This window comes from Lepidochelys olivacea (genome assembly GCF_965140295.1).
Source record: "Lepidochelys olivacea isolate rLepOli2 genome assembly, chromosome: 2".
In the NCBI taxonomy this organism is placed as follows: domain Eukaryota; kingdom Metazoa; phylum Chordata; order Testudines; family Cheloniidae; genus Lepidochelys; species Lepidochelys olivacea.
In genome coordinates, this window is record NC_140412.1 from 211,352,546 (window position 1) to 211,378,846 (window position 26,301).

General features: G+C 41.5%; 1 protein-coding gene across 1 annotated transcript; it reads left to right on the top strand.

Moving 5' to 3' along the window:
• The first annotated feature begins 729 nt into the window (after positions 1-729).
• On the top strand, positions 730-26,245 carry CDCA7L (cell division cycle associated 7 like). The gene is made up of 10 exons (XM_084618684.1): positions 730-928; positions 10,813-10,953; positions 14,616-14,750; positions 15,317-15,673; positions 18,442-18,516; positions 19,596-19,784; positions 21,683-21,811; positions 23,329-23,478; positions 24,906-25,042; positions 25,468-26,245. Exons 1-10 carry the CDS (start codon positions 905-907, stop codon positions 25,496-25,498), a joined length of 1,368 nt encoding a protein of 455 aa, XP_084474810.1. The 5' UTR covers positions 730-904; the 3' UTR covers positions 25,499-26,245.
• Positions 26,246-26,301: the final 56 nt, after the last annotated feature.

The window sequence follows — 26,301 nt, forward strand, 5'->3', positions numbered from 1 at the left end:
GCTATTGCCTATTCCTATTTTACAGAGAGACTACACTACAAACTCTTCCCAGCACAGCGATGTTGGTCGGAGGGGTGTTTATGACTGATTTGCGGCCCACATAGCTATGCCACTGGAAGACCCTCGTGCAGATCCTTATACCAGCAAACTGCTTTCCCCCGTGTAGCTTATTTCACACGGGGCCTGGGTGGCGAAAGACGAGGGACTTAAATCAGCTGTATGAGCAACAGCGCGGAGTTTTCCTGGTACAAACTGCAGCCACGCTCTCCGTGCACTGCTTGTATAGCCATGCAAAACGCTCCCAGTGTAGACCAGGCCCAACGGCCTGAGTGGCAGCGCGGGGAATGGAAGCTAAGTTGTCCCAACTAACTGCCTCGCTCGCAGGCCATGGGAGCAAAGCCCCGCTGCAGCCCGCTCTCCCCGATTCAGTGGCACTGTTGCAGTGCACCGCAGCGAGGCCCCCCTAGCGACCAGCCGCTTCCCAGGTGGAAGGCAGGGGTTTTAAAGCACCTCTCCGGGAGGGGCAGCCAGGCTGATGGCCAAATCCCCGCCAGGGCCCTCGCCCTGTCTCCGCCGGGGGCCGGGTGGCCCTAGCTGGGGCGCAGCGCTCAAGGGGTAGCGCGGTGCCCTCAGTCTGCGGCCCGAGCCGGCCCCCCAGGAGTGGGGTGACGAGCGCCTCGCAGTCGCGGCGCGGCGAGGCGAGCAGGGCTCGGGGGCGGGCCCAGCGCAGCCCGCGCGTCGCCCCCGGGCGGAGCAGGCGGCGGAGGCTGCAGCTGGGCCCCGCGCCCGCCCTGCCCCCCGCACGTCCGGGGGAAGCCGCGCTCTGCGGCCCAACGTCGGCGGCGCGGTAGCTCCTGGGCTGGGGCAGCGGCGGCGCGTCCCGGGCGGGGGGGGTCGCAGCAGGATGGCAGCGGTGACCCAGTGCAAGGTGAGGCGGCCCCGGGCGCGCCCAGAGGCCCCCTCCCCGCCAGCCCGCCCGGCCGCCCGCCCGCAGCGCGCTGACTCTGCGGGGCGCGGGCCTTGGGCAGCTGGGCGCCAAGTGCCGCCCGTGCGGAGGCGCCCTCGCCTGCTGCCCGCATCTGCTCGGGGAGCGGGCGGCGCCGGTGGCAGGGCATTGCAGCGCTCTTGCCCCGCTGAGCCAGACCCCCCCCCCCCGATCCAGCAGCGACCGCCTGTGTTTGTTCTCCACCACGTGGAGCGTGTCCTGCAAAGAGAGCTCGCTGGGCTGCTTTTGCAGGGCTTCTTACCCAGCGCTGGGGCCAGACCAAGCCGCCGCCTCCTCCTGGGTCTGCCTGCATCCCTTTCCTCCTCCCCGACCCCTCTGCGCATTGCAAAGGGGGTAGCCCTTGGCGTTCTGATTAATGAGGAGGGTGATGATGGGGGGTGGGGGTGGTGTCATTGCTCTGTTGGCCTGGCTTTGCTGGCAAACTTGGTCCCTGTATTGTTTGCAAGTCTGCCTGGCTCTCAGGTTGGCTCTTAAAAGGCAGTTGATTAACCCTAGTTGTCAGAAAAAAGTTCTCAAAAGTTTCAAATAATGAATCAGTTGCTTGGTGTTGCTGGGAGAGGTATTTCCAGTGTCTTTGTAGGGCTGCTTTTCCTCCTGCAGGTCTCTACTCAATTGATGTGCCAGCCTTCCCTTTTCATATATTTTCCACTAATTTAGTGTGAATCTATTTCTTGCATATTAGATTTGGAATATAACTTGGGGACGTTATTGTCTGCACTTGGGAACATCAGCACTCAGACTAGCTGGCAGGGGGCTGGCAACACCACGCCCCCCGCTTCCTCCTGCTGTATGATAAGCAGCGACAGTGTTAAAATTCAAACCCCAAGTTTTTTGAAGCCATATTTAAGCGGACACTACTGTGTATTAAAAAATTAAAAAGTTCCCTCACTTGTGATATTGTGATCTTATATTATAAAACTAAACACTAAAAATATAATTGATTTGTTGTGTTTGTCAAAGCTGAGTGCAAAATACCATTAGGAAAAATAAAATAGCGTTAGTTATTTGTAGTTAGATTTCCTTTTTGTTTTTCTGCTATCTTTGTTCTGCAGTATTTAAGGAAATGAAAACAAAACTGTATTTTTAAAACATCTTAATATTAGATTTTGTATTTTTTTAATCAAATCTTCAAATGTTTGGCCTAATCTGTCAGTGAGTTTCTTTTTAGTGTTTTTTAAAAGACCATCTTAAAAATAAAAAGTCTTTGGGGCAGCTTGACTCGCACACATTTTAATAATGATAGTTCTTTTGCTTCTGTCCTCCTCTGATTTGTGTTAAAAATGTTAGTTTAGACCCCAGTCCTATAAACACGCATGTGAGTAACATCAAGTATGTGTGTAAATGTTTTCAAGATTAGGCTTTTGGGGTTTAGTTTTACACCTGTGCGTAGTCTTGTTGAACTTCACATGCAAAGAGTAGTTAAAGGGACACTCAGGTACATAAAGTTACTTGTGAAAGTGTTTGCAGGATCAGGCATAATACATGTGGTGGCTTTCCAAGAACGTACCGGTGTATCATAATTTCATTGAGGTAAGATTAGTGGATCTGTTAAGCTTAAGGGAAAGCAGCTTTACATGGTGGGCAGTTGAACACAAACTAGAGCCCTTATTAAACATTTCAGAAGCAGAAAGATGTTTAAATTAGTACATGGTCTTCCATACAAATACATTAGGAACCTGAAGTCTGTTCCTGGCTCTGCCCCATCAACTTTACCTGATCCCCAGGTTCTCTCAGTTTGAAAGTGAGATATTAGGGAGTGTTGGGTGCTTGTAAAGTTGTTTGAGATCCTTTGGCTGAAGGAAGGCGTTTTATGGAAGTGCAAAGTATTAATGCCTGGTGCTACAAGGAGATGACATTATTGTCCCCAGTCACGTTTTTACTCCACATGGAGCCAGTGCCTTCAGGGGTTCAGATGTGTTTCAGGCTTCCTTGTCTCTCTGAATCATCATATAGTCTGACTATGTTAGCTCCTTTAAAAAACCCAGTGAGGTTCAAAGATTATAAACACAAACTAGTTTGGTGGGATAGTTATGTGACCCCATTTTAGCCAATCGCTAGCCAACTATTCTGAGCCACAAGACCTGCTTTGTTTGTTTATATTGTTTGGTAACCAAAAGGCCTAATTTAAACATATCTGTAGAGTGTATACTGCTATACAAGTGAACCCCAGTTTTACAAATGTCTTGGGAGGCATCCAAAGCTTTCTTAAAACTGGAGTTTTGTAAAAACAAGTGTCAGTTTTTATAGAAGTTTAATCTACAGGACCAAATATTCATTTCAGGTATCACAGAGATTCATATATTTGGAGTTTGTAAAATTGCCATTGACTTACAGAATTCAAGTTAATATCACTAGAAAATACCATCTGTGGCCCCAGGCCTGCAAGTGACTCCAGGCAGGTGGGCCCATGTGCCTGCCTGAAGCCCCATTGACGTCCATGGCTCCACAGCGCCAACTAGCACAATTGGGGTTATTTTTTTCTATACTGTATTAGTAGTCAACTTAATGGTACTGTGCAAGTCTGCTGTCTGGAAAGCTGGGATTCAGAAGTAGATGAGAGGATGCTGCTCTCATTTCAGGAAAAATTAAATCAGAAATAACCAGCTTCCCTGTGTGTATCAATGAAAAATTGGGTATTGTGGGGAAGAGCTGATCGGAGAAATGAGAGAGAATTTGAAGTATGGTCACACTATCTATACTGTTCTCATATTCATTATGTTAGCAGTCTTTTAGGAAAGCATCTTTATGGATTGCAGGTTCACACCACCTATAAAAAGGCAATTGTTCAATCTCATTCCTGTGATTTACAATGTGTGGATAGATTGCTGTGCCCATGCTGAGTCCCGTTGACTTCTGAAGGGCTCCATGTAGGTGTAGCAGTCTGCCCACATTCTTAAATTGCAGCATTAGGGCTTTGGTTCCTGATTATAAAGGCTGGTTGGTCGTAATGATAAACAATGGGGAAAGTTATAGCTTTGTGATTTTGGAAAATGCTTTTTGTAGGTCTAGGGTTAAAGAGGCATATCACACAATATTGTAAATAAGTTGCTTGTCATAAGACTTCATGAGAAGTCAGATATTCCTTATTTTACCATAAAATAGCTTAACTCAGTTTAATTACTAATTAAAAACCACTTAGAAATCCATACTCCAGTCTAGACATATATAGAGCCAAATTTGCTAAAAATTAATGGAAGAGTCGTCTTCAATAATAGATTGGCAATAAAGATCATAGCTTTTCATGAAAAAAACAAAAATTCACAATATACCACTGTGGCGATAATAACCTATCTTCCTCTCAGATGGTATTTAAGTATTCCAAAAGTCTTAATGTTGTTTGATCTCTCAAGTATATGTGCTTTTTTTCATTACCTTTTTCTCTGCTTCTCCCAAAGCACTTTCATGCATTCTTCCATGACACTTCTTGTGGCTGGAATACTCCATCCCCAAACTATTTCATAAAGCCCCTTCAACTACAGCCAACTTGTACCGTGCTTCTGGAGAGAAACTGTGAACAGATACCATTTGGTAAATGGTCAAAGACTTGTGATATGTTCCTTCTGATAGCTATGTTTTTTTTTTTAAATAAAATCTACTTGTTTACATAGCTAATGTGAACATGTGTAATCCTAAAAAGAAAAGGAGTACTTGTGGCACCTTAGAGACTGACCAATTTATTTGAGCATAAGCTTTCGTGATGCATCCGATGAAGTGAGCTGTAGCTCACGAAAGCTTATGCTCAAATAAATTGGTTAGTCTCTAAGGAGTACTTGTGGCACCTTTTTTCTTTTTGCAAATACAGACTAACACGGCTGCTACTCTGAAACGTGTGTAATCATGTGATTCCTATCATTGTCACTCTTCTTCTCCTTTCCTTTCCCATCTTCCTTCCATTTCTTTTATCGCCACTTATTACAGTGTGTCTTAAATTAGGTCCTGATTCTACTGTCATATTGATCTTTATGGATCTGATTGTAGGAGCAAGCCTTGGAATGTAAATAGTTCATGGCAAGGAATTTTCTTGCTGGTTTTTTTTGTTCAGTACCTAGCCCAAAGGGGCTATGATCCTGACTGGGGCCTCTGTATGCTACTGTAATACAAATAACTATTGTAAGCCTTGAAGTAGGTATGTGCTCAGAAGTTACTCCGTGAAAATCTGTTTTTGATGCAGTTCCTGTTCAGAATGGGTGAACTTCTGCTGGCTTTGCGTATGCAGTTAGGCCTGTTGATGTGCATAGGATTGTTGCAAGTAAGGACTTGTCTACATGCACAGCTGCACCAATTTAAAGTGTGATTTTTAACCTGATTTAGTTAAATTGGTGCAAAAGGATGTGTGAACACACATTTTGGTCTAAACCAAGCTTTTTTTGGTTTAATTAAAGTTGATTAAGCTAAAATGAAATTAGCCATTCTTAAACTGAAATAGGAATGTTCACACACAAGTTTGCTGAGGTTTGCTTAATGGTTTAGTTGAACCATGTGTGTAGACAAGACCTAACATTAGCAGTCTTCAGTCCCATATGTCTTCCCAGTTGTATCTGTTTAGTTAAAGGGACATTATTTTTAAAGAAATTAGTTAAAAGTTGTTTCAGGTTTCAGCTCCTAGTCCCCCATCCAGTTTTTGTGGAGACTGAGCAACTGAACTGTACAGTGTAAACGGGGAAATTGACTATTCACACTGTGAGAGATAAGGTAGGTGAGGTAATATCTTTTATTGGACCAATTTCTGTTTGTGGAATAAGGTTCTGAAGAAGAGCTCTGTGTAGCTTGAAAGCTTGGTGGAAGGTTCAAAATCAGCTGGTCCAATAAAAGATATTACCTCACCTACCTTGTCTCTCTCTCATATCCTGAGACTAACATGGCCACAGCAACACTATTCACAATATAAAGAAACTGCAAAAATAAAGACTACGATGTAACATAATGAAAGTTCATTTTCATCTTATATATTACTTTTGTTTGTTGTTGAAAAGGATGCTAACGGTGGGAATGGTGATAGTAATGGAGATTATAATGGTTGGTTGAAAAGTGTTGGAGGGTAACTTGTGCATATAATAGCAATACTTGATACTACAGTGGAAATGTTTATCTTTCAGAATTTGTATCCATTAGAGCTCAGATATGAACAAACGTACATTATGAGTGTCCCTTTAAATAGTGTCTATTCCTCCTAGCATGGCAAAACCACAGATGTACAGAACAGTGAACTGTCTTCTGTTCTGCACTTTGCATAAACAAAGCTGCCTGCTAAATTCTGATTCCAGAATCTTTCCTGTTGCCTGATGTCTAAAACAGAAATCACACCACCTGGCTATTTTTCTCTGTAACAATTCAGATGCAGTTTGTACTGCTGGCAGTAAGGAAAATCTTGTTTTGACTTGCAGAGAGAGAAAATATGATACACATATGTTGAATACCAAGATGTCACTTAAACTTTGTATTTTTTTATTGTGTTAAAATCTGTTTTAAGCTAGTTTTTGTGTGTGTGTCGTTCTCAGCCTTTGGTTACAATGGGAGCAGAATTGTCAACTTGCATATTCAAATGAGTCAGATTCCCTGAATTACACCAATGCAATGCCATCAATTTCACTGTCTATGTCTTGTATCTAATATGAGTGCACTTAGAGTGACTCTTGTACAAAGATCTCCCCATTCTTAAAAAAAGGTAGATAAGATACATCATTTTTTCAAATTTAGAGATGAAGAAACTGAGACCTAGCAAAGCATTAAGTATCTGAGTGTCTTGGGATGCTTTTCAGGGATCAGACCAAAGGCCAGGTATATTTACAACTCAGTAAGCGAGGTTATTCTGGAAATGTTTTGACTGTATGCTCTTTAGGGCAGGGACTATTTTTTACCTTAATTTGGAAAGCACCTGGGACATTTTAGGTGCTCCTGCAATATAAATAAACATCTTAAAATGTACTGTTAATGTACATGGTCTGAGGAAGTGAAGTTCAGGTTTGGATTAGATTTAGGCTACTGTTCGTGTTCCAAGCCAAAATGGGCTATGTTACCTGTGAAATTCCATCATTTCAAAGGTTTTGGTTTGTTACAAGCTTTTCCTGGGTGTTCAACATTTGTTTTTTGTGTCCCTCTAATGTTCTTGAAAGATATTTGCTTAGATCTCTGCTATGTTCCTGCAGATTTAATTTCACTTTAACTGACGTGTTTTATGTTGGAATATTCAGTATAAATTCTCCTTGAGCATATTTGGAGTGTTATTTCCCTTCCCTTGCTCTTTTTTTTTTTTTTTTTTAAAAATACAGCATGCCAGTGTGAAAAGTTAGAAACTCTGTGAGGTGCTTCTATCCTGCAAGTACATTGAGTAGGCAGTTCTCAACCAGTGTTTTTACATGTGTTTAGGGCAAACATGTTTTTATTTTGTTTGCCAGAATTAAAAGAAGAGGATCTAACATTGTAAGAACTATTTAGCTGCTTGAATGCATTTTGATTGATCCGTAACAAGAGAATGAAGTGCATGACTGTCAAAATTTTACACAACGAATAGAGCGTGACACACCATACAAAAGACATTGGCACAGATTCATCTTTGGTGTAGCTCTGTTACTATCAGTGCTGTGTTACATCAGGAGTAAATTTGGCCTGTTGTGTGAATTCTAGGACTATAGGAAATAAACAAGTTAAATGATGAGAAATGTACAAAGATGTTTTGGTCTATGCACTTTGTGCCTGCAGCAGTAGAGCTGTGTATGTAATGCTTGATGCACCCGATTCAGAACGTTGTGACATTTACAAAATTGCTGAACACGGCCTTTGTATGGTGCTTTAAAAGTCTTTTTTTTTTTTTTTACAGTGAATGTATTTTTCTTTTAACTTTTATATTTACAACTTTTTTAAAAAAGAAATGCTTGAAACCAGCAGATGCCCTACAGATCTGTCCATTTCTCCAAAACCCTCATGCTTTAAGGGCTATTTGACTCTAGTCTTGCATTGCTCATGCTTTTCAACTCTGAGCAGGGAGGATTGAGACAGCTATGCTGCACAGAGTATTTTCATAAAAGGGGAAGAACCAGCAGTTGATGCATTCAAACTTTCTGCTTAAAAATTAGCAAAGTTTAAAATAATCTGCAGTTTCATCAAGTTCCACAATCTACTGTTTCTATCCTTTCCCTTTCCCAGCCCCAAATAATCTGCTCTCCCTTTAGAAATGATGATTTTCTTGTTTTGTTTTTTTTTGCTTTCACTTTGGATTTTTGATACAGTTGGAGCACAGAGGTTAAAAAAACCAGTTATGCATGGTATGTAGACTGCATAGTAATTAGTAAATCACTGATGAACTGAACAGAATCTCTTAAAGGAGATGGACAGGAAAATGACAGCTCTTGGTACCAGGAACGTAACTTTTATGATGCACTAGCAGGGTATCCTATGCAAACTCATTGACTATGTCCACCTTATATAAATCATGCCTTCTTTGCTTCTATTAAATTAAACCAGTTAGCCGGAATGGGGACTCCTAAACATTTTAATGAGACTCTTGAAAATCAAAGGGAGGGGGTCACAAACTAAAAGTCTCTTTTGAAGTTCTGCAGCAAGTTACTTTAATCAGAGCCCCTCAGTATCTGAGAATGCATAGAGATCAAAAAGAGGTCCTCTACTGGGAAAGTATGGTTTTTTTCCTTTGTTCATAATCGGTAATTACACCCCCATAATAGCTCCTCTGGTGCAGATGCAGAAGTAATAGACGAAGAAGAAGAAATTAGTTAGGCATACAGTAATCGCAGCAGTGGCTAGCTCAGCTGTACAATAGCACAAGAACTAATGCAGTTGTTCCTGGAAGCAATTTATTCATAGCAACAAGGCTCACAGCTCCTTGTATGTTTTTCCATGAAGTCATTAAAATGTATAGTGCTCCATTTTTAACCCTTCTCTGTTGAGTGAAGAATGAAATTTCTCCACAGCAAAGGAGTGGTATTCTGGCTGCCCATATTTGGGGATTTGGGATTGGGGAAAACTCTAAAACTCTAGTATGGTGAGTGCAGCTCCAGCTAAAGTACATTAGTGAATTAGCTGAAGTGACTGAACTGCTTTCAGTCTGCTAGCTTGGGCCAGTTGTTTAGTGATTCTGATCTTGCCTAAACCAGTATAAGTCAGGATTGAATCTGTTTACATCTGTGGAGGTTTGCTGGCAAAAAAACAGTATGAGAATAAAATTAGGCACTTAAATGTTCTTGTATTATTACATACTTGCCAAGTGGAGGTGGGCCAGTAACATGATTGATTTCTCCCCCCTCCCCAATGTTTGGAAAATGGCAGTTACCATTTGGAAAAACTTTGCTCTTGGCAAAGATGAAAGCTTGAGAAAATCTGTATCATTTTGAGTTATTTAGGAACTCCTTAGTTTTGTCTGCTAATGGAGATAGCCACATGGCATTCTGCATATCTGAGTTCACTTAGGGAGCATTCTCTTGTAACATAAAACCTTGTGAACTCTGTTTGAATCCTTCTCATCAAGCAGTTGTGGATCTCTCGCCTGCATTATTGTGCCTTCATCAATTTCACTGGAAGTTGCATGTGGGGAATGAGTTCAGAATATGCAAGAGAGATCCACACAATGAATAAGAGAAGTTTGCCTGAAGTGTACACGTTGCTCTGAGGATGAACTCCCTGATCACTGGTGAGCAGTTTGGGCACTTGAGAAGACACTGTCTAGCTTAGCATGTCTTTCCTAAAGCATTCTGTCAATCAAGTAATGCTATGCTTGAATCAGTGTATAAATATGTATTCTGAAGCACTAAGGTAAGAAAGGGCATTAATTAGATCTAACCACACAATGCAGAGCACCTTCTATCCAAGTTTGTACAGTTGTTAGGCATATTCATTCAGTCAGGCAATATGCAAAAGCTCTAAATGATACAGGCTTGAGAGCTGCCTTAAGGACCTCCTTTACCATCTCTGACCTGCCACCATTAGTTAGGCTTATCTAGAATGTTAGAATGTAACGCCACAAAAGTGAAGCTCTGGGTGCTGGTGGCAGAACTTTCTTAGCCTTTGGGCTGTGCCCCCGGAATTTGCTCCTTGTGTGAAAATATGATTGAGCACAAACCTGATCATTTTAAGAAGACCTGGAAGGTGTCTTTGTCCAGAGCTTCCCAGCTGATTAAATTCTGAGTTCCTAGCTGAGAGAGCTCTGGGCAGCATGCCTTTGGTTTGTCTTACTGAATGTCCCAAAATAAGCCTTGTGTGGTGATGAGTATTAAATGCATATTATTAATTTTATTTTAAAAAAATTGCAAATTGTTGTTTATTATAACTATAAATATAGTTACAAAAAGGATAAAACCCTACAATTGAAGTCTCTTTGCACAGACAGACCTTTCTGAAATGCCTGAAATCTGTGACAGTCCTCATTTTTGAACAGTTTGCTGTGTCATTAGATTGCAGATGGTAGTGAGTTTGAAGATACTACTTTAAACCTTGATCTAAAGATCAATATGGCATATTTCTGTGACTAAAATCTGTAGCCTCAATCTTGCAGACACTTTTATGTATTGTGCTTATCTTTACTCCCATGAGCTGCCCCATGGAATGACATTAAGCACATGCAGAAATGTCGGTAGGATTGGGGCCTGTATTTATACGTTAAAGCAGTCTGCACAGCGTCCTGTGGAATTTGGCTTATTGAGATACAGTTCTGCTTCACATATTCTATATAATATATATTTGTATGTGAATAAGAGAGTGACAAATGAACAAGAGGCTGCTGTTCCCCTTAGAGTTTTTAGTAGGTGATTATTGCAATGACTGACTTTGTCTTCCATCTCATTTTGAATTGAAAACAGATACCCAAGGAAGTGGCTGACATTTTTAATTCCCCTAGTGATGATGAGGATTTTCTTGGTTTTGGAGATGATGTTCCCATGCAAACCTTGTCCTCAGATGACAGCTCTGATAGTTTTGACTCATTGGAGTCAGCAAAAAAGGTAGGAACATTTTTTCATAAACCCTAGTATATTGGTTTGGAACAGTAAAACTTCTTTGAATTTGTTTCAGAGCAGCGTTGACCTTAACTCTTGGCAGAAGTGGAAATCTATCATTCTTTTATTAGAAACAAAAAACTACTCACCTTTAATTCCTTTTAATTTGTAATGATCTTTTAAAAAGGGTCTTGTATGAATGAAATCCATTTTCCTTTCTTCATTAGGAGGAGAGGCTAGAGTGAGTTTGGTATTCATAACTTGCCCACATAGCATGAGAAAAATGGCCATTCAGTGATAGCCACCGTGGAGAATGCGTTACAGCTCAGTAAAATGTGGTGTTATGAATCAGTTGCACGTTTGCAGTACTGAAGTGGGATTCTATTGGAACCTCACTCTTTGAGTTGCTGTTTCAGTACCATGATGCTAGCACACGTTTTTATTCCTTTGATCTGTAGAAATCACCAGCTAGCATTATATCATTGAGGCTCTCAGATATCATTTTGTGCCTTGGCAATGGAATAGCCAACCTGTGTGAGGACTAGATATAGTAGGGTTTTTTTGTTTGTTGTTCTCTGAGTTGGCAGTTGGAAGTATCGGAAGTGGAGAGTATGAGGAGAAGGACACTGGGAAGAGAGCAAAGAGGAATAGCTCAGTGGTTTGAGCATTGGCCTGCTAAACCCAGAGTTGTGAGTTCAATCCTTGAGGGGGCCATTTGCGGATCTGGGGCAAAAATTGAGGATTGGTTCTGCTTTGAGCAGGGGGTTGGACAAGATGATCTCCTGAGGTCCCTTCCAACTATATGATTCTATTCTAAGAGAAACTGGTTTACATGAGAGCGAAGTTTACTGGGCTTGATGGTGATGAACTTACATCTGTTTGTTTTTTTGTGATAAGGGACAGAAAGCTAGCGAAGAGATTCAAGAAAGGGGGTGGCATAGCACACTGGAAGGAAGAAGTTGGCTTTCGTGGTATTTTGGATAGACTGCAGGTGGAAGATGTGAGGAAAAGACAGTTACAGTAATCAAAAAGATGAATAATGCTTGGACAAAGGTTTTAGTAGTGATGTTAGTTATGAAAGAGCAGATTTTTATTATATTGAAGGGGAAGAAGCAACAGTACTGGGAAGTTATGGACGAGAGGTAAATTTGAGTCATCAGTGTAAAGGTTTAGCTGAAACTCTGGGAGGAAATGAGGTCACCGAGAGAGATTGTGTGGGTATATAGGGACCTGGAGAGGAGGTGGAGGACTCTTCAGTGAAGCAAACATAAACCACACCTTTTTAACCCATCAAAACAGACCCAGTAGAGTACTATCATTGAAGGCAAGGAAGAGATAGTGATCAATGTTGCTGAATGCAGCAGTCTGATCAGGAACAGTAAAAATACCGTATGCTGTCAAGACTGGGATAGGAGGAATGACCTTTGTAAGGGCTTTTCCAGTGGACTGTAATATTCTCCCTCCCACTCTCTCCGCTTGGGCGCTTAGGCTATTATGAATTATTTTAAATCCCCGATCTCCGCTCCTTGGTCTCGAAGAATACAGATTCTTCCCTGAGTTTCACCCTCCGGCTCTCCAAAACAGCATCCTTTGGATAATTTAAGCCCTGAAGAGCCTCAGGTGCATGCTGCACAAGAGGCAGATTTACCTAGGGAAGAATTATCCTATAATGAAAGAGCAAAAGAGTGGGAAGGGAAGAGAAGCTCTGCAGGGTGGAACTGGGCAGGAAAGGGCAAAGAAGTTGGGGTAATCAATATAAATTGGGTCATGTTCGTGTCTTAGTAGTTCACAGGGACTTAGATAAACAAATTCTATTATCAGTATAGAGTTTTGCATGTCTCTTCCCTTGCAGCGTTGCCTGAAAGTCTCTCATGTAATTTTCTCATTTGTGTCACTTATACATTAGCTTAACCTAGCTACGTTGCTCAGGGCTGTGAAATATTTCACTCCCTAAGCACCGTAGTTAGGCAACCTAACCCTCAGTATAGGTGCAGCTAAGTCGATGGAAGAATTCTTCTGTTAACCTAGCTACCACCTCTTGAAGAGGTGTTTTAACTACACAGACGGAAAATCCCTTCTGTCAATGTAGAAAGCACCTATGTTGCAGCACTGTTGCGGTGTAACTGCACTGCTGCAGGTCTGCTGCTGTAGCACTTGTAGAGTAGACATAGCCTATTTGCACTAGTTTCTCCTTGCTTGTTTGCTTCCTGTGTAGTAAAATTACTGTTAAGGACACCTCTGTATAGGAAATGCCGCACTTTACTGTTGCACGTCATTGGTCCTCGTTCCCTATTTTCAGTCACTGTAACAAACTGACTGACAGTCTTTCTAGCCAGCGCTGCAAAGTTTTATGCAAGTACAGAGTGAACACTTTTTCTCAAAGAGAAATACAATTTCACTTTAAAGTTACTTCCCTTTTGTGTTTGCTCCTTTCTCAAACAGCTGCAGTGCAGCTATCAACAAAAGAACAAAGTAATTTTGTTCAGAGAAAACTCACTCCAATTACCCATAATAATTTGTAGATGTTTTAAGTGTAAAGAAACAGTATATGCAATGATTTTTCCTCTATTCCCCTGCAAGTTTTTCCACTCATCTATTATATCTATTTTTCACCAGATATTATCTCAACATAAAGAAGTGTATAATTAAAGTCGGGGATGGGAGGGAATTGAAGGAGAGAATAAAGATATTTAGCCAAGTGCAGTTGTATGAGAGGTCATTTCTGTATCTTGTGTGGGAGTTAAAAACATCCAAGAAAAACTGGGGACGTAAACTGTCTCAAGTGAAGAATGCTGAGTTTCAAAAGGCAGGTGCAGTATGATTGTGTGTACATCCCCTGCCCTGAGCTAGTCCTGTTTTTCAAGATGGCAATAATGACACATTGACACAGGCTCTGACTGTTTTCTATATTGTTTCTTTTAAAATCTCCCTTCCTCATCATGGGACATATATTGTAGCTTTTTTGTTATATGTATAGTAAACCCATTGTGCGTAATGATGCTGTGCAAAGGGGAAACAAATGGGCTTCAGCCCTTTTTTGTTTAAGTAGATGATGTGCAAGCACGGCCCAAAAGGTATTTGGGGGGTTCTTTTTGAGCAAAAGGGATTTTTAGTTAGTTTGTTTAAAACTTTTCGATTTTGTTTTCACGTATTTAACTTCAGTGATTAACTGACTTTTTGGAGAGAGGGAACCTTTGCTGATTAAGCTCCCTCTTCCACTAAAGTATGAAAGGTAATAATATACATCTTCTGAGACCCCACAACACCAGTGAACCCAGAGAAGACCAGAGTTGATATATCTGAGGTTTTTTTAAAAAAATATATTATTTTTTTTAAAAAAAGCAGATCCTTTTCAGGTCTGCTTTATATACCATAATGAATCAAAAAAGACAAACTCAATTAAAAAAAAATCCTCTGCAGGTCACCTTTTAAAAAGACAGCAGAACTGGAGAGTATCTATGTTCATTTGAAATAAATGATAGGGATGAAATCCAGTGTGTCTTTTTCTTGTGACAGGTTTTGCATTTAATGTTTTCACAGGAGCATACCATCTGCTTAACTCCTTAACATTAAGCATTTTCTGATTTGGACAGGAAAGATTATATGAATGCTCTTTGTATGGCAAACTGCGTCCTAGCTGTTGTGATTTTCGTATGCTTGCTCAACAGGATGTTCGATTTCAATCCAAGTACCTGACTGAAGAACTGAGGAGAATTTTCACTGAAGACACTGATTCAGAAAGTGAAGTGTTTGAAGGTTTTGCTCCGAGTGAGCTGGATGTAAACAATGCGAATGGAATGATGGTAAAGCTAGCATTTTCATTGTGTTAAGACACACATACAGACTCCTCCTGCCCCCTTCTTCTTTCCTTGTGTAATCCTCTTGTTTTCATGCAGCTGGTTGAAATTTATTTTGTTATTTAACAATGTAAAATATTTGTGCTGAAGATAAATGTTGTTACAAATTTTCCTTAATATTTAATCAATGTATCATAAAAGCCAGAGATGGAGAATATCTACTAGTGCATGTAATGAAGAACCATCTGCTTAAGGGAAGGAGGATTGGTTGCTGTTCACACCAAATGGAATTCACTCTTGTGCAGAGGTCCAGCACGAAATCTATGTGCTACTAAAGTCCCACATCCTTACATGGTTAATGGACATTGCACTGGTCTCTGTAAAGGGCAGAATGGCACTCACTCTGAGCATTTTTTTTTTTTAATTGTTGGTTTAGCTAAACACAAGATGAAGTTTCCAGTTTTTCAGATTCTGATACTTAGTCATAGTCTATTGCTAATAATGAGGATAAAAAGTGGCCTGTTCCCATGTGACAGCTGTCAGTATATCATATTAATTATCTCTGCTTTCAGCCCGTGGAATCAGATTTGAGTGATGGCGAGAACAATAATTTATCTTTACTGGGTAGTGAGGAGGAGGAGGAGGAAGAGAAGGCTTACCCCAAGAGAAGAAGCTTTGGCCTTCGTGTGGCATTTCAGTTCCCCACAAGAAAGTCTGCCAAGAAGAAGGTGCCTGAACCAACTATTTCCAAGTTACACTTGCAAGACAATAAACCCCCTAAAACTCTCACAAGAGAGAAAAGCAGCAAGCAATGGAAGAAACTAGAAGGGTCTGCCTCAGAGTCTGAGGAGGATGTTAAAGAGATGCGGGAAGAAAGCTCCAGTGCTCTGCTTAAAAGAGCTATAAACATCAAAGAAAATAAAGCCATGGTAAGACAAAGCAAGCAAAAGCCAGTACTCACTAAGGGTATGTCTTCACTGCAGAGTTTACTGGGTGATTGGCATCCGAGTCTGAGCACTCAGTTTAGCCTTGCCTGGTTGCGAGCAGTCACTGCAAAGCCACACTTGAGTTATTGTGTCCACACTGGTGCTGCACTCTCTTGTATGTGTGTCACTAGGCCTTCTGGGAGGATATCCCATGATTCTTTGTGCTACAGTAAACTGAGCCACTCCCAGTGAATTGTGGGAGTACTTGTCTGTCCTGGGCTCACTGGGAGAATTGTGGGAAGGCATTGGAGTGGTTTAATTTGTGTCCTAACTACAAAATGTGTGGGTTACTTGCTTGAGTGAAATCCTCATCTGGGCTCTAGCCTATATACCCTGAGCCTTGCCAGTTAGCTTGGGTTAAAAGTATCACAAAACTCAGGGTAGAGGCTTTTACATGTGGATGGGAGCAGGATTAGGGGGCAACAACTGAGTAAAGGTCCAGGTTAACTCTGTAGTGAAGACATACCTTATAACCAGACCCTATCAAAAGGCATTGCCATCCATTAACTTTAAATGATCCATTGTGTCATTATACAATAGAGTTGCTAATTTACATTGGCTGAGAAACCTATTTCAGTTTACTAAATGGAAAAATAAGATAAAGCAATCAAGACTTTTGCATCTCTAAGTGTATGCTCACTTGTTTGAGAAGTGTAGTTTAGAGTTAAAACTTTCCTCTTATACTAATGTGTAGTGTGTGAGGGGGACTATTACCTTCCTGCTCTTTGTCCTGATGCCTTTGGGTATGCAGCTCAAAGTCCATTGGCCTTTTCTGCTGCCATATGGTGATGGAACCCAAATGAGGTATAGGTTTGTCTGTTGCCCTTTCAGCTTTATTGCTTCTCATGTTTCTGCTTCCCATTGGGTATTAATATTTGATTATTTCCCCCCAGGGCTATTGGCTTGTATCTTTCCAAGTAAAAGCTCATTTTGTAGTTTCTTAAGCTTTGTCTACACTATGGGGGGAGATCGATCTAAGTTACACAAACTTCAGCTATGTGAATAACGTAGCTGAAGTCGATGTACTTTGATCTACTTACCATGTGGTCTGCACTACGCAGTGTCGACTGGAGATGCTCTCCCGTCGACTCCTCTTGCTCTTCTCATTCAGGTGGAGTACAGGAGTCTACGGGAGAGCGATCTGTGGCGGATTTAGCAAGTCTTCACTAGACCTGCTGAATCGACCACCGATGCATCGATTGCCATGCGTTGACCCCCTGATAAATGTAGACATGGCCATACTCTTATTTCTAATCTATCTAGGTTCCTCTATATAATTGTGCTGTCCTTACTGGTATTTACAGCTACTCTTAGTTCAGTATCTCTGTGAATTTCATTAATGTCTCCTTTTTTCTCCTCCAGATCACTAATGAGGGTGTTAAATGTGACTGTTTTTAGATAGTAATTAAAAGCGTATTAGGTCTTTACTGAGAAATGTCATGCACTCTTTGTGGCCTCTTCACACCACATTCGGTTCTGCCATGGCTGTCTCAGATGTTTGGCAGTCAAGAATCGCCACCATTTTCCCCATTTAAGGTCTTCCCTTCTTATGAAGCTCCCTAAAGCCAGCAGCTGTTGAAGCCCAGGGGGTGAGTCCCTTCAGGGCAAGTCAATAGTATTTCAAAACAGCCAGCCAAGGTGATGTAGAGAAGAGGCACAGGTCCAGGGTCTCTCGTATAGTATAAGTACAACAGAGTATTAATGCCACTTTGCTTAGAGTGCACTGTGCTGGTGACATCACACTTGTTGTGGGGTGGGGGTGCCGACCAACAGGAGTCTTTTAGTACATTGTTTTGCAAAGGGGTGTGTTTATACTCTTACACACACAAAGCCTGATTACTATAGGTCAGCTCCAATCTGCTGTGTGGAATGAGGCAGTGTGGCCTCACTAATAGAGAGCTCATGCTGGGGTATTCTATAAGGGAAGGTTCTGACTGTTTTCACTGGGTTCTGATAAAGAATGACTAGGAGAAAATTCTGACCAGCCAACAAAAGTCACTGAGACTATGGCTACACTACAGAGCTTCCAGCTGCTCTATGCCAACAGGAAAGAGGTCTCCTGTTGACTTGGCTACCACCGCTTGCTGGAGTAATTATATCGGTGGGAGGAGCTCTCTTGTCAACATAGCACTGTCCACATTGGCGCTTAGGTTGGTGTAACTTACATCGCTCAGGGGGCTGGCTTATTCACACCCCTGGGTGACGTAACTTATACAGACATAAGCTGTAGTGTGTACATAGCCCAAGTCCTCACTGTTAAAATAACTTAGTGTGCCAGCAATTTTGTATTAGGAAAGTATGTGCCAAGAAAACCCACAAAAAACCTCTTATAATCCCCTGGTGCAGTTAGGTCCACTCTTGTTGTCAAGGGATTAGCTTTCCCATGTTAACTGCAAATTTCAGTCATTATTAGTCACGGATACTGTAACCTCAGTATAACACACTTCTTTAGAGCCACATTTGATAGCATTGGATGTGATTTTTAGCTGCACGACTTCAGTACGAATCAATGGGAGTCGTGCTAAAATCTGCTCTAGAGCTTTGAACGTTTAGGGGTAGAGGTTTAAATGAAGTGTTTTAAAGAGTGGTTATTTACACTGGGATTTGAAATAACTCAGTGTGTGTGAAAACAGAGCATGGTAAGGACTGAGTAGGTTAAATATTTGCAAGTTTGCAATGAGACTTCAATAGGATATCTTTATTAATTTCAGCTTGCCCAGTTGTTAGCAGAACTGAATTCTATACCTGAACTGTTTCCAGTGAAAATGCCCACCTCAACTCCTTCTGTAAGTTTCCATATTTGCTTAAATATAATACATATTGTTGCTGAACTTGAATGAGATGTGTCTTCTGATGAATATTTTTATCCTTTTTTTTTGTAATTTTATTTGTATTGACTTAATATTAGTTATATAAAGCGGCAGGGCTAGGCTACCATGATATACAGGTAAAGAAACAGCTCAAATTAAGCAATGTATATTCAAAGAAACAGATCTAAAATTAGGCACTGCTCCATTAACTTAGACCCAGAGAGGCTCATGAAACACTGGACAAACAAATGTGCATATTTGAGAATCGTGGTTGGAGGGCAAATAGGATCTTGTAGCTGGAAATCTAAAGAGGGTGAAGAAACTACTACTGTTTTCAGATCCTGTCTGTTTTTTTGCTAATTTTCCTCTCTGTTAAAGTCCGTGTTTCCATTAGAACTGTGATGGGAAAACTAGCATGATGTTTCTATGTTCTACCTCTGGAGCATCTCTTTTTTGGCTACCAGCATAGAAATCCCTAATCCTCTGTGATTACTGTGGGATAATGTTAATTTATCCAGTAATCCAAGTCCACACGTACTCCAGGAGGGTTGTACATCCATGTTCCTGACTTTGGGAAGTCCTTGTAAAATGTTGCCCTGATAATGAAGTCATTTGTGACCAAATTGTAAACATGTGAAAGGCTAGCTCCTTGTTGGTTGCACTTCTTCAAGTATTTATTGTGATGTATTAAACCTACTTCAAATAAATCTCTGGATTCCAGTAATATGTATTCTGTATTTTTATTCTGGAAAGAACCTTAGGGATATAGTGTTAGAATGCCCCTATCCTTATGACAATGTTCCCCACTTATCATCTTGTACGTATATGCTCACTTTTTCATTTAAAGTAACAATTAGAGAATTGCAGCAAGTTCCCCATCTAGCGAGCTTCCCTACAAATTTGTTTGTGGCACCAAATTTGCTAGGATGACCTCCTAGAGCTGTGCAAATACATGTATAGGTGTGGTAGTCCCATGCCCATATAATCTCTGGTAGTTCCCTGTCCCAAACACACAACAGTGAGGCTGATGAGACACTTTTTTTTTTCTCCTCCAGAAACAGAAGAAAACCCCGAGGAGAACATTTTCTGAAGGCCAGATAGAGCGTCGTACAAACCCAACCAGAAACGCTCGTCCACCTGAGAAATTTGCCTTGGAAAACTTTACTGTGTCTGCGGCTAAATTTGCAGAACACTTTCATAATTACAGACAACAAAATCTCCTAATAAAGAAGAGATTCAGTGGGGTATTTGCCAGTTTAGTTTGTTTATTAGCCTTTGTCTTTTGGAGATGTCACTTAAGCTACTTTGAGCTGGCCAGAGTGGGGACAAATGCAGCAGAAAGCTAACTAGCATTTAGAACCTTTGTGCTGGGATTAGAAGCAGGAGAAAAAAGGATTCTGGAGCCTCCCCCACCCCTAGTCACCCAAGCTATTTCAGTATGTAACCCATACCATTTGAATGTGTATCTAATTATATGATTATCAGATTAATATTTGTATTATTTAGTCTTTGAAATCCAGTAGTGCCCACAATGTGCTAGGCTGGAGGCAGGCTAGGGAGTGGGGTGATAAGGAGGTGGGAGGGAATGGGAGGAGAGGTGAACAGCTTCACTCTTGATGATGGCAGAGGAGTAGGGAGAGTGTTAGAAGGGAGCAGAAATCAAAGCTGAGCTTGTTGAACTTCAGTTTAAGAATTGGTAAGAACCTGTGTGGAGAGAGAGGAGGATGAGAGAAGACTTGAGAAAGAAGTCAGAATTTGCAAATAAGCAACAAAATGTTGTTGGAGCCGTGTGATGTTACATTTGTCCTCCTACCCCATTCCTCCTTTTATCAGTCATATTCATGTGTCATGTCTGCTATTAAATGTAAACTTTCTGTGCTAAGGATTATCTCTTGTTATGTCTGTGTGCCATGCTGAACCACAATAGGATTGTAATCCTGCTTGGGTCCTTTTGTGTGCTACCACAAGATAATGGCAACAACAGAGGTGGAAAATTAGCACTATTAGGTGAGGGATGTGGCAGAAGGGAATGAGGAGAGAATGAATTTTCAGATGGATGTCCATGTGGCCAGAGGCATTCAGTAGAACAGGCATGCAGAAATAGGATGTTGGGGGTAAGCCAGGGCTGAGATTTGTTGGGGTGGACTTCGGTTGGGGAGAGTTGCAAAAAAATCAGTGCTGGAGGAGAAAGTAGAGTTAATTTTATTAAACAACAGGAGAGGGAGGGGAAAATCAGGAGAGGGCTCAGAGAAGTCATAGACACCGATGGATTGGGAGGTCACGGTATGAAAAGGTGGGCAAAGTTGAAATAGAGGTGCTGGTTGTAGAGGGAACTCAGTTACTGAAAAATCAGAGGGAATAGTGCTGAGAGAAGATGAAGCTGAGTGAGCGGCCATTTTGGAGACTTGATCCAGTGTTGAAGGGCAAAGACTAAGGAGTCAGATGGGACATCAGTGTGGAAGCTGAAACCTCTGGAGGATGGGGGTGGAAGGAGAAGCAGGAGAGCTTGGTGTATCAAAGTCCAGAGAAGGATGTTGGTGGCTGGCAGATAAGTTACATGGAGAGAGAGTGTAGAGTCTAGTGGGGAGATTGCTCAAAGAAAATGAAGGGGTGAACTGGATAAGGAGGAAGGTGCTGGACATGGCAGATGCCCAACACTTCCACCACCTTTCTTGAGGATGAGTCACAGAGGGGAGAAAGAGGCTGCTGTGAGTAGAGCTGTGGAGGTTTCAATGGGTGCTGGAGATGGAGGGGAAAGAGATATAAAAAGGTGGATGGTAGTGATCTTTTTCTGTGAAGGAGAAAACGGATTGTTTGTAATTGGAGGGAAAACGGGAGGAGTTTGTTGGAGGCAAATGCCAGCTGTATGAAGGGTAGCAGATTTCCTCAGAGGAAAAGAAAGATGGGGTGGTAGGATAAGGATTTTGAGGGTGTTTGAAGGGGTAGGGGAATGAGGATAAGGAGGAGAGCTAGAGCTGCTGAGAGCAATAAAGGTTGGAGTGGGAGGGAGGATAGGGATTTGGAGGTGACCACAAACTCTAGCTATATGTTCTGTTCTTATAGTCAGAGCATATTTGATCTAAAGGTAAAAGCACTTCACCCATCATAAGACAAAAGATGATGAGATCGGTTTGTTTTGTAGGGTGACTGTGGAATGCGTAAAAGAAGGTCATCTAAATATTCATCTTACCGTCCTGTTGAAGATATTACTGATGAGGACTTGGAGAATATCGCAATTACAGTTAAAGATAAAATCTATGATAAAGTCCTGGTAGGTGCCTGCTTTTTCCTTGTGATTGCTTAGCGTGAGGGGCAGAAGATGAAACTACTTCATTTCATGAAGGGAATATAATGCTCATTGAAAAGTGCCAGAATAAGAGGCCTGGAGACTGCAGTGTTGTGTGTATCTACTGTGCAGGGACAGCAGGGAAGCTTCTCTCCCTTGCTTCAGAGGAGCACTGGAGAAGGTAGTGCACGATCTATGCATAGCCATCTCTTGCTGTCTGCAAACAGGTGCCAGTTGTGGCAGTGTTTTGCTATTGTTACCTGTTGAGTGGGAACTCTATTGAGACCACTAATTCCCTTCCACCAAAGGGCTATTAGATTGAAGTGGACATAGCCATGAATGATCTGGGCGCAGTATAAGCTAGTGACCTGGAAGCAAATTGCTCCAAATCCCATTTGTGTTCCCATCTCCCTTGCCAAAAATTACTCTGAAGTGTTATCACGCAAGAGGAGTGCTGAAACCTGGAAGGGCAAGGGTTATTCAAAAGGACATTAATACATGTCTGTGGCATGTTGCTGCATAAGCAGGGCTACTCTTGTAAACACCTGCTTTGCAACCTTATCTGTGCATAGATTTAAAATGAACATGAGCCTCTCTGTTTTGGGGTTTGATGCTGTCACAGGGATCACTGCACGAAGATTATCTCATACCCTGGAATTTTAGAATGGTGGATATTGTTAGTTTGTAGGCAATACCGTGTTCTTCATCTGGTGGCCTTACTGGAAGGAGGATAAACAAGTTGCAGTAATCACTTTTTTTTTTTTAAATCCCTATGGAGATTGCACTTGTCTTTCTCTCTCTCTCTCTCTCTCTCAGGTTCTTTGATTTCAGAAACACTGCCAGCAAAGATTGGGTTAGTGGTGCTTGTTACCCTGGGGGAGCCATAGGTTTGAATTTCTAGCACAGTGGATTGCAGGTGCTGTAGGAGGACAGTCTAATTTATTGACTAGTAAATATATGCATCCCTTAGGCAGTGCTTTTCTCCCCAGCTGAGTCACCTTTGCATCCTTTGAGAGTTCAGAGAATCGCCATATTCCCTTTTTTAACATCCTCCCCCCCCCCCTTAAGGGCCCATGCTTTGGCCACAAAGACTTGCATGGGGATCCTTTTGGTTTGTATCAATGGTGTACCTTACTCTCCTAGAGAAATCACTGCTCAGTGACTCTGTGGGTTCCTAGCGTTTGCCATGCGTGGACTGGAACCAGAAATATAACATAGGGCTCATGTAGCACATTAGATTCCTAAGCCTTCAGGACAGGGACCATCTCTTTGTTTTGTACAATACCTAGCGTACTTGTGAGCACTGTAGAAATAATCATGGTGGTTGTGTTTTTTCCTAATGTTTTATTAATCTAATTGCCTCTGGTTCCCAAGGAGAAATTTGAGTACTTTCCACCTCCAGCTGAGAGGTGTGTTAGAGAATTCCACGTGGAGTCAAGAAGTTCAGCATGATGTGAAATGCTGAATTTTTACACATCTCTCTCCCTCCTTTCCAACTTTAGGGTAGTACGTGCCACCAGTGTCGGCAGAAAACTATTGATACTAAGACAGTCTGTCGTAATCAAGGGTGCGGGGGTGTGAGAGGACAGTTCTGTGGACCGTGTCTTCGTAATCGATATGGTGAAGATGTGAAATCGGCACTTCTGGATCCAGCAAGTATTCAGATCTTTGGGTTAAAATGACAGTATGATTATGGCTTTGTTAGCTTCACAATCATCGTGGATTTCTTGGATAACATGAAACTCAAACATTCTACCACAGTAGTGTGGCTGTGATTTATATTTATCTTGCTGAGGTAGGAATGAGATTGCAGGACTTTCGGCCTGCTCTTAGTTGCTCTCAGGTGGGGGAAAGAAAACTCATGAGGCTTAGAAGATGAAAGGGGGCCTGATTCTTCCAATTTCTTGTGTAGCTTTTTGTCTCCTTTCCTGATGCTTTTACTGATCTGGTCTGCAATGCAAGCACCTTGTTTCAGATACTAAACTTAAAGATTGGGAAGTAAAGAACCTCAAGAATTTAGGTTTGGGTCTCCTTTCTTTCCTTGAGCCCCTATCCTGTCCTCAGCAGAGTGCATAGACCCGTCGTGTCCAAATCCCTCCCTTTCACGGGGTCTGGCTGTCTATGCAATTCACATACAATTAACATAATCAAAGTTTCCTCTTCAAGCTTGCCTCTTTGTTGCTCTCCCCTCTGAGACACTATCCTGGTTCCCCCCCTTCATATTCTTGTGGAGGTAATCAGATCCCCCTTTCAGCATGACAGACTAACGTTTTTGTACAAGGTCTCAGGTCTGCCCCCCAGAGCAATGGCCACATTCGTTTTTGTCTAATGCAGCTCCTGAAGTCATGTGTTGCAGGCAGCAGACCTCCTCTCCTTGCTCTGACCCCCGGTCTGTTTTAAAAAGTGATAATGTCCTTTTAAAAGACATTTTTAAAAATGTTTTTCCTTTCAGATTAACTGAATGTCTCGTGTGGCTCTCTTTCATACAGCCTCTGAGTTAGTGTCCAAACCCACCCCTTCCTGGAATTTGGCTTCACTTGTAATTTAAACATAAATCCTAGCCTAGGGATCCTGCCTGAGGACCTTCTCTGCCTTGTTCTCTGGCTCAGAGACGTTCCACCTCTCTTTATATCCTGGTTGCAGCTAATTGGACCAACCTTTCAATCTGACTCAGCCATAGTTACCCTGTATTTTAATAATGGAGGTTTTTTATCACCTGAGCCTAGGGTGCTCGAACAGAAGAGCCCTGCTTTTTATATTCTGTTACAACACTATATCCCCAGGGAAATCAGTACTACTAGAATTTGTTGAGTGTGAGCTTTGAAAAATTCCAAGTAAAGAATGGATATTCGTTCGTTCTTCAGTACTGCAAATTTTTTTATCAAAAGATTGATTAATATTATCTTTTAAAGTATTTGTTTATGAAATACAATATTGCCCTGTAATAAGGCATTGTTACAGAACAGTGGCACTTTCTGCTGTTTTGGGTGGGTAAACTGGTTGGAGAAGACAGGTTTGCATCTAATACTTCTGTAGATAACTCTACCCCTCTATCTTTCCCTCCTTGTCTGTAATTCAGGATTGGATTTGCCCTCCTTGTCGTGGTGTCTGTAACTGCAGTTACTGTCGCAAGCGTGATGGCCGCTGTGCCACAGGAATGCTCATCCACTTGGCAAAATTTTATGGTTATGACAATGTTAAAGAATATCTTGAAAGGTAAGATAATTACATAACTGCTTTAGAATTGAAATCCTCCCTTTCAAATGTGCTGCCTAATCAGGCTCTCAAAATGTTGTTTTCATTTAATAACAACTTTGGAGCTTTAACCCAGACCTAAGTCAGTCAGTCACAAAATATTGAAACTTGCTGAAACATCTAAGTAGGTACTTGTGACTTTTTCAGCCTGGGCCCACAGAAATTGATGGCAAAACTCCCCTTGACTTCAGTGGAACTTGACCGCATGTGAAATCTTGAGACTGTCAACTTTACTGTGTCAATGAATAAGGCAATTTGAAAACTGAACCATTATTTTGTATTTTAAGAGTTAAATTGACTCTGTTTTTGTGTGTGCTTCTGCAGAGCGGTGACCATCTAAAATCAGATTCCCATAAAATAAACATTTTTCTACCTCTTTTTTCTAGTTTACAAAAGCAACTGAGTGAAGACAGTTGAGGATGCTGAGCACAGCTGCCTGACCTGCAGACAAGTTGCTTAGTTCAGGGTTTAAAAAATTGTATTACAAGGATGTTTATACAAGATAGAATTGTAGAATATAGCTTTGGATTTTTTTTTTTTTTTTACTGATTGGTCTTACACAATGATTTCTCAGGAAATGTTTTAGTAGAGGAATCTATATGCAGAACATTCTTTTATGCATAGACACCTGTATACAGAGCAGAACAGCACTTTTAAAACTTCAGTGGTTAATTTTCAGTAGAGCTACAGAACCAAGTAGATGCTTAACTCCAAAGGCTGTGAAGGGAATTGTGAAGCACTAAAAATTTAACCAGTGGAGGGAGGACTCTTAATAGTTTGCTTAGGCCATTACATTTTTACATCTCATCCCACTCCAGTACCACTTCCTGACCTAAAGAGACAAGTTTTCCAAAGCCTTCTCTTTTGTGCACAAGCAAATCAAGTAACTGCATGCCTCAGTTTGTGGGCAAAAGGAAGTTTTGCCCCTGCAATGGTGGGAGGGAGTCCTTTTGAAAACTTTATTCAGTTCTGGTTGGACTGTGTGTGCAGTTTACCAGCCAACTGTTCCTCTTCCCCCCTCCCTCGAGAACTTGTAAGTGCAAGGGGAGTTTTGTGGATACATGTTGTTTAAACAGAAAAAAGGTAATGCACCTGCTCTTTGAGAGTGATATTGACTTTTAATTTTAGTGCTAAAGTTTTTTTTAATAATTTCTATGTGTCTGCTTAGCAAAAAGCAGGCTTTAAAAACCCCTATTACTGCAGCCTCAGATTGTCAAAAT